The following is an 8,685-nucleotide window of genomic DNA, read 5'->3' as shown; positions in this document are numbered from 1 at the left end:
AGCGTTGTCCAGGGTGTTTTAGAGAGGGAGAAGAGTCTGGGACGTGTGGAGCGTTGTCCAGGGTGTTTTAGAGAAGGTAGAAGAGTCTGGGACGTGTGGAGCGTTGTCCAGGATGTTTTAGAGAAGGGAGAAGAGTCTGGGACGCGTGGAGCGTTGTCCAGGGTGTTTTAGAGACGGGAGAAGAGTCTGGGACGCGTGGAGCGTTGTCCAGGGTTTTTTAGAGAAGGGAGAAGAGTCTGGGACGCGTGGAGTGTTGTCCAGGGTGTTTTAGAGAAGGGAGAAGAGTCTGGGACGTGTGGAGCGTTGTCCAGGGTGTTTTAGAGAAGGGAGAAGAGTCTAGGACGTGTGGAGCATCGTCCAGGGTGTTTTAGAGAAGGGAGAAGAGTCTGGGACGTGTGGAGCGTTGTCCAGGGTGTTTTAGAGAAGGGAGAAGAGTCTGGGATGTGTGGAGCGTTGTCCAGGGTGTTTTAGAGAAGGGAGAAGAGTCTAGGACGTGTGGAGCATCGTCCAGGGTGTTTTAGAGAAGGGAAAAGAGTCTGGGACGTGTGGATCGTTGTCCAGGGTGTTTTAGAGAAGGGAGAAGAGTCTAGGATGTGTGGAGCATCGTCCAGGTGTTTTAGAGAAGGGAGAAGAGTCTGGGACGTGTGGAGTGTTGTCCAGGGTGTTTTAGAGAAGGGAGAAGAGTCTGGGACGTGTGGAGCGTTGTCCAGGGTGTTTTAGAGAAGGGAGAAGAGTCTGGGACGTGTGGAGCGTTGTCCAGGGTGTTTTAGAGAAGGGAGAAGAGTCTAGGACGTGTGGAGCATCGTCCAGGGTGTTTTAGAGAAGGGAGAAGAGTCTGGGACGTGTGGAGCGTTGTCCAGGGTGTTTTAGAGAAGGGAGAAGAGTCTAGGACGTGTGGAGCATCGTCCAGGTGTTTTAGAGAAGGGAGAAGAGTCTGGGACGTGTGGAGTGTTGTCCAGGGTGTTTTAGAGAAGGGAGTAGAGTCTGGTACGTGTGGAGCGTTGTCCAGGGTGTTTTAGAGAAGGGAGAAGAGTCTGGGACGCGTGGAGCGTTGTCCAACTAAAAATATTTACAACTAAATTGGGTTGCTTTTTCAACATGAACATGTATATTGTTTAGAGACTCCTCACGAACAATTTGGTAGGCTATGAGTGTCCCTTTGTCTTTATGTAGATTAAATGACAACCTTCGAAGAGAGGGGCTGACCATTAAGCATTTTGCATATAGAGAGATCTTGAGACATATATTTTTCAGTCAACTCAAAGGTCTTCATATTGTCCCCTAAAAATAACCCTTCTCTTTAAGGCCTTGGTGCATTTTGTATGTGTGTCAATATGTGAACCTTATTTCTGGTACTTTAATATGGGATAAAAGGACTGATATGTCAACATAATTTAGATGTGTATATAGGTATTTAAGGACTCTTATGTCTATTATAATGTATAAAGTTGTTGTTTGAATTGTTAGGTTTGCACTTTTGGTACAAGTTGGCTGAGAACTCATTGTCTGCATGGGTCAGAGGTACTGTCTCTCCTGGGGAGACTATAACATGTGAGACTTCCGGTGTCTCCAGCAGATAGACAACGCTGATGAAGGCTTGAACGCCAAAACGCGTTCGTTGTACTGTTGCTCTGCGGCGTACTATGTCAACTGATACTAGATTAAATTAAAAGTGCCTTAAAACGAGAGTTCCGTGAGTGCTGGTTTTCTCTTTGAGAAATGTTATGTTACTTACCCGACCGCGCACCCTAACCCTAACCCTAAAGATGCTCAAAGTGTTTAAAAGCAACTGGAGTCGTGCGAGCTATTACCCTGATAATATGTACGGAAGCAAAAAAACACCTTGATGTTTCCATGAGTTTGACCTTTGACCTTCCGCCATGTTGCAGGGGTGGATCACGTGACACCACGCATGGTAGCAGCAGGCTCCGCCCACTGCGTCTACCTCACAGGTGAGATCTCGTTAACTCATGAAAACCTAACGTGATGATCGTCTATATAAGAGTCTTCAGAAGCATCAATATTTTAGCCGCGCGATAACCAGGATTTAGCATTGAGCCGCTAACCGCTAGCTAACATGGTCGCGGTGTTCAATCTGAGCCGTAATCAAGCTGCGTGCATGTCCCTGTGTGTGTGTGTGTGTGTGTGTGTGTGTGTGTGTGTGTGCACGTTCCTTTGTGTGTGTGTGCACGTCTCTACGTGAAGAATAACTCGTGGGAATGCCGCGGTGTGTCGTGGTGCGACCGGTGCACCCTGGCCCTCGTTGCTAAAAGGGTGCGTTCGGAAATTCGCGCTGAGCGCACCGACGCGCCCTCGATCTGGGCGTTCCTTTATTCAACGCACTCGGTGTGTTGCTGAGTGCCCACCCCCCCCACCCTGCCCAGAAGGTACTGACCCCCCCCACCCTGCCCAGAAGGTACTGACCCCCCCCCCCACCCTGCCCAGAAGGTACTGACCCACCCTGCCCAGAAGGTACTGACCCCCCCACCCTGCCCAGAAGGTACTGACCCCCCCCACCCTGCCCAGAAGGTACTGACCCACCCACCCTGCCCAGAAGGTACTGCCACCCACCCTGCCCAGAAGGTACTGACCCACCCACCCTACCCAGAAGGTACTGACCCACCCACCCTGCCCAGAAGGTACTGACCCCCCCCACCCTGCCCAGAAGGTACTGACCCCCCCCCACCCTGCCCAGAAGGTACTGACCCACCCACCCTGCCCAGAAGGTACTGACCCACCCACCCTGCCCAGAAGGTGGGACAGGGTTTCACATTATAAGCTAATCATCTGAGATGGGGGGTCCCCACATCCAGTAGGGATGGCTGGGATGGGGGGTCCCCACCATGGCAGGGATGGGGGGTCCCCACCATGGCTGGGATGGGGGGTCCCCACCATGGCGGGGATGGGGGGTCCCCACCATGGCTGGGATGGGGGGTCCCCACATCCAGGAGGGATGGCTGGAGGTGAGATTCAAGGTTCAAGGTTGGGGGGGGGGGGGAGTTCCAGACTAACAGGCCCGATTCCGGCGAGCCGCCCCGCGTCCGAAACGGTTGAGAAATGACAGAGTTACCGTGTGGGGGTCCCTCTACTGTACCCTCTACTGTACTGTACTGTACTGTCACTGTACTGTACTGGCACACCCGAAATCACCATATATACAGTTAATATGTGCGTGTGTTAGTCACTTAAGGAAGTGGTTGCACCACTTAAAAATAGGTGTATCTTTGTGTTGTGTTGATGTTGTTGTTCTTTTACAGACAGAGGTGAGGTGTATCTTTGGGGAAGCAACACACACGGCCAGCTGGCCTCGTCCCAGCCCTTCCTCCCCTCCCCCACCCTGCTCCGGGCGTCCTCCATGCACGGAGAAGCGGTCAGCCATGTGTGGAGTGGATGGACACACCTGGTGGCCAAGACAGGTATTACACACCTGGTGGCCAAGACAGGTATAAATATATATATATACACCTGGTGGCCAAGACAGGTATAAATATATATACACCTGGTGGCCAAGACAGGTATACATATATATATATACACCTGGTGGCCAAGACAGGTATACATATATATATATACACCTGGTGGCCAAGACAGGTATACTTCTGGTGGCCAAGGCAGGTATAAATATATATATATACACCTGGTGGCCAAGACAGGTATAAATATATAAATATACACCTGGTGGCCAAGACAGGTATAATATTGATTTCGATCGACATCGATATTGATCGAGCCGGCCATTTGGTTGTGTGTGTGTGTGTGTGTGTGTGTGTGTGTGTGTGTGTGTGTGTGTGTGTGTGTGTGTGTGTGTGTGTGTGTGTGTGTGTGTGTGTGTGTGTGTGTGTGTGTGTGTGTGTGTGTGTGTGTGTGTGTGTGTGTGTGTGTGTGTGTGTGTGTCTCTCTCAGTGAGTGGCAGAGTGTTCACGTGGGGCAGAGGGGACTATGGTCAGCTGGGCAGAGCCATGCCATCCACTGACCAGCAGCCTGAGGGGCGGAGTCCAAAGGGGGGCGTGGCCCAGCAGCCTGAGGGGCGGAGTCCAGGGCGGGTCGGACAGGGTCTCTGCCATCCTGCTGAGGTCACACTGCTGCACGGAGCAACTCAGGTACGCCACGCCACGCCACGCACGCCACGCACGCACACCCCCTGTGGTCAAAAACCTCCCAGACCACGCCCCCTGTGGTCAAAACCAGCTTTTATTCGACGGCCCACAGCCAAAGAACTGGCGATGGAGACCGCACAACATTTTCTCTGAGTGACCCTGTTATGTTCATGTCTATCTGGTGACCCTGTTATATTCATGTGTTCATGTCTATCTGGTGACCCTGTTATATTCATGTGTTCATGTCTACCTGGTGACCCTGTTATATTCATGTGTTCATGTCTATCTGGTGACCCTGTTATATTCATGTGTTCATGTCTATCTGGTGACCCTGTTATATTCATGTGTTCATGTCTATCTGGTGACCCTGTTATGCATTTTGGTCTCAACTTCCTTATCTCCAAAAACTAAAACATAAAAACATGATTTTTACACATTTAGGGCTATATTTACTACTATCTAAACCCTTTATCCCCTAAACTACTTTACTTTTCTTCTACAAAAAAGATCTACAAGCTCACAACGTGTCGTTGTAGATCGGCTATTTTAACTATTCAAAAAGGTTTTTCAAAATAGTAAAAAAGGCAAAATACGTTAGGGATGAATATAGATCCCCTTATAGACCACTGGCTGCTGCCTTTGGTGTAGTACAACATTTCTGCCTCAGTCCAGCAGGGGGAGACAGACACCTACAGAACACCATTTGATGACATTTAGCCTCTCAGACCCATTTGAGCCACGGGCCACCATTTGATGACATTTAGCCTCTCAGACCCATTTGAGCCACGGACCACCATTTGATGACATTTAGCCTCAGACCCATTTGAGCCACGGAACCACCATTTGATGACATTTAGCCTCTCAGACCCATCTGAGCCACGGACCACCATTTGATGACATTAAGCCTCTCAGACCCATCTGAGCCACGGACCACCATTTGATGACATTTAGCCTCTCAGACCCATTTGAGCCACGGACCACCATTTGATGACATTTAGCCTCTCAGACCCATCTGAGCCACGGACCACCATTTGATGACATTTAGCCTCTCAGACCCATTTGAGCCACGGACCACCGTTTGATGACATTTAGCCTCTCAGACCCATCTGAGCCACGGACCACCGTTTGATGACATTTTTCCTCTCAGACCCATTTGAGCCACGGACCACCATTTGATGACATTTAGCCTCTCAGACCCATTTGAGCCACGGACCACCATTTGATGACATTTAGCCTCTCAGACCCATCTGAGCCACGGACCACCGTTTGATGACATTTTTCCTCTCAGACCCATTTGAGCCACGGACCACCGTTTGATGACATTTAGCCTCAGACCCAAAACGAAATAATATTTTTGTTGTCGTTGGATAAGATTTTCTCCACATTTCCATGCTGTATTGATGTTGGTACCATTAGGAGAGATAACATGATGTTGGTACCATTAGGAGAGATAACATGATGTTGGTACCATTAGGAGAGATAACATGATGTTGGTACCATTAGGAGAGATAACATGATGTTGGTACCATTAGGAGAGATAACATGATGTTGGTACCATTAGGAGAGATAACATGATGTTGGTACCATTAGGAGAGATAACATGATGTTGGTACCATTAGGAGAGATAACATGGTGTTGGTACCATTAGGAGAGATAACATGGTGTTGGTACCATTAGGAGAGATAACATGATGTTGGTACCATTAGGAGAGATAACATGGTGTTGGTACCATTAGGAGAGATAACATGGTGTTGGTACCATTAGGAGAGATAGCATGGTGTTGGTACCATTAGGAGAGATAACATGGTGTTGGTACCATTAGGAGAGATAACATGATGTTGGTACCATTAGGAGAGATAACATGGTGTTGGTACCATTAGGAGAGATAACATGATGTTGGTACCATTAGGAGAGATAACATGGTGTTGGTACCATTAGGAGAGATAACATGATGTTGGTACCATTAGGAGAGATAACATGGTGTTGGTACCATTAGGAGAGATAACATGATGTTGGTACCATTAGGAGAGATAACATGGTGTTGGTACCATTAGGAGAGATAACATGGTGTTGGTACCATTAGGAGAGATAACATGGTGTTGGTACCATTAGGAGAGATAACATGGTGTTGGTACGATTAGGAGAGATAACATGGTGTTGGTACCATTAGGAGAGATAACATGATGTTGGTACCATTAGGAGAGATAACATGGTGTTGGTACCATTAGGAGAGATAACATGGTGTTGGTACCATTAGGAGAGATAACATGATGTTGGTACCATTAGGAGAGATAACATGATGTTGGTACCATTAGGAGAGATAACATGATGTTGGTACCATTAGGAGAGATAACATGATGTTGGTACCATTAGGAGAGATAACATGGTGTTGGTACCATTAGGAGAGATAACATGGTGTTGGTACCATTAGGAGAGATAACATGATGTTGGTACCATTAGGAGAGATAACATGGTGTTGGTACCATTAGGAGAGATAACATGGTGTTGGTACCATTAGGAGAGATAACATGATGTTGGTACCATTAGGAGAGATAACATGATGTTGGTACCATTAGGAGAGATAACATGATGTTGGTACCATTAGGAGAGATAACATGATGTTGGTACCATTAGGAGAGATAACATGATGTTGGTACCATTAGGAGAGATAACATGATGTTGGTACCATTAGGAGAGATAACATGATGTTGGTACCATTAGGAGAGATAAAGCAAAGCAAAGCAAAGTTACTATATTTACCCAGGGTAACTGGATTAAGCATCAGATACTTGTTTACAGCCAGGCCCTGCTCATAGAACATTTCATGGTAGTGGTTCAATGCCTTGCTCAAGGGCACTTCAGCGGTGGTAATTTTAACGTGCCGGTCCGGGGATACGAACTGGCGACCTTCCGGTATCAAGACCGCTCCGCAAACCGTTCGGCCACCGCTGCCACAAACATGATGTTGGTACCAAAAATAACAATTCTTCTACATTCTCTAATCTCTCTAAATTACTGATCATTCAAAAAAATGTTTCTGAGAATGATTTCACATTCAAATCGGTATGAGCCTTCTGCCCCGCTCTCTATTAAATATTCACTATTGACAAAGTAAATGTTTTTCAGACCTGTTTATTTATGTTTAAGTTAAAAAAAATTAAACAAGACATTCCCTCTTATTTTCACATTTTTGTCCGTGTTTCTTCTGACATTCACTCCTACCCCACAAGGCAAAGAGATGATTTTGAATTACCTTTTTGTCGCACTTCCAAACTACAATCTTTCATCAAATTTAGAGGCCCTCATCTATGGAATTCCCTATAAATGCTTCACTTAAATCCTCATTATCCTTAGGCCAATATTCAAAAAACATCTAAAGAAATATCGTATTTCTTCCTCTCTGTAGAATACATGATTTACTTTGATGTGTTATATTTTCTTTTGTGTGTTTGTTGTTTGTATTGTTTATTTCACTTTTTTGTGCAGTCTGTGTTTTTTATTTATTTATTGCACAGCTGCCCCTCTTCGCCAAACTTGTAGACTTTTGTATTGTTCTTAATTTAACTTTTAATCTGTTTAAATCAATGACCTTTTCCATACAGGAAAGGATTCCAAATAAGCCAGCTGGTTTCTTCCTTTCCTTGTATTGTATTTTTGTTCTTTGATTTTTGTTCTTTGATATATTTTGTACTACGTGATAAATACATAAACCTAAAACCTAGACTTTGTGGAGATTTTGAAATGCAGATGTTTAACAATAGTTAAACTCTTGAGAGCGTAAAATTAAACCAAATGGACCCTCATGAAGGGTCCATTTGGTTTCCTTTTAAACTTCCTTGTCCTGCTTCTCATTATGAGATCATTATTTATTGTACAAAGCTAAAAGCTAAAATTAGTTCTTAGACTAATTGGGTGATTGCATTATTTTTATGAATCGTTACATCTTATTCATAACTTTGGTCTCTGATCAACAACATTGTTTTTATAACTTTATTGAGATTCTCACAGATCGACAACGCTGTTTTAATAACTTTATTACATATTTATTTTATTTTGTATTTATCTTTATTGACAGATCGCGTGTGGATCCGAACACAACCTCGCCATTGTGGGTAAGTCACTTCCTGTTTAACCCTTTAACCCATTCTGACCTGAGATCAGATTCTATAAATGTCTTCTACATCCTGACAGTTTAAAATGTCTTCTACATCCTGACAGTTTAAAATGTCTTCTACATCCTGACAGTTTAAATGTCTTCTACATCCTGACAGTTTAAATGTCTTCTACATCCTGACAGTTTAAAATGTCTTCTACATCCTGACAGTTTAAATGTCTTCTACATCCTTACAGTTTAAATGTCTTCTACATCCTGACAGTTTAAATGTCTTCTACATCCTGACAGTTTAAAATGTCTTCTACATCCTGACAGTTTAAATGTCTTCTACATCCTGACAGTTTAAAATGTCTTCTACATCCTGACAGTTTAAATGTCTTCTACATCCTGACAGTTTAAATGTCTTCTACATCCTGACAGTTTAAATGTCTTCTACATCCTGACAGTTTAAAATGTCTTCTACATCCTGACAGT

The 8,685-nt window shown here is 45.1% G+C and overlaps 1 protein-coding gene across 1 annotated transcript in view; it reads left to right on the top strand.

Annotated features, from left to right (window-relative positions):
- The window catches only part of LOC306923226 (secretion-regulating guanine nucleotide exchange factor-like), a gene marked incomplete at both ends in the record, with an annotated part of 19,823 nt that extends 11,614 nt beyond the window's left edge, over nucleotides 1–8,209 (top strand). Inside the window, 4 exons of the mRNA XM_079501258.1 lie at nucleotides 1,890–1,952; nucleotides 3,258–3,416; nucleotides 3,904–4,100; nucleotides 8,173–8,209. Coding sequence (XP_079357384.1) covers nucleotides 1,890–1,952; nucleotides 3,258–3,416; nucleotides 3,904–4,100; nucleotides 8,173–8,209 — 456 coding nt within the window. The remainder of the gene's footprint in view (nucleotides 1–1,889; nucleotides 1,953–3,257; nucleotides 3,417–3,903; nucleotides 4,101–8,172) is intronic.
- Nucleotides 8,210–8,685: the final 476 nt, after the last annotated feature.

Source organism: Electrona antarctica (genome assembly GCF_951216825.1).
Source record: "Electrona antarctica genome assembly, chromosome: 5".
Taxonomy (NCBI): Eukaryota; Metazoa; Chordata; class Actinopteri; order Myctophiformes; family Myctophidae; genus Electrona; species Electrona antarctica.
Note: the sequence above shows the minus strand (reverse complement) of the source record. Positions and strands in the feature narration are given on the sequence as shown.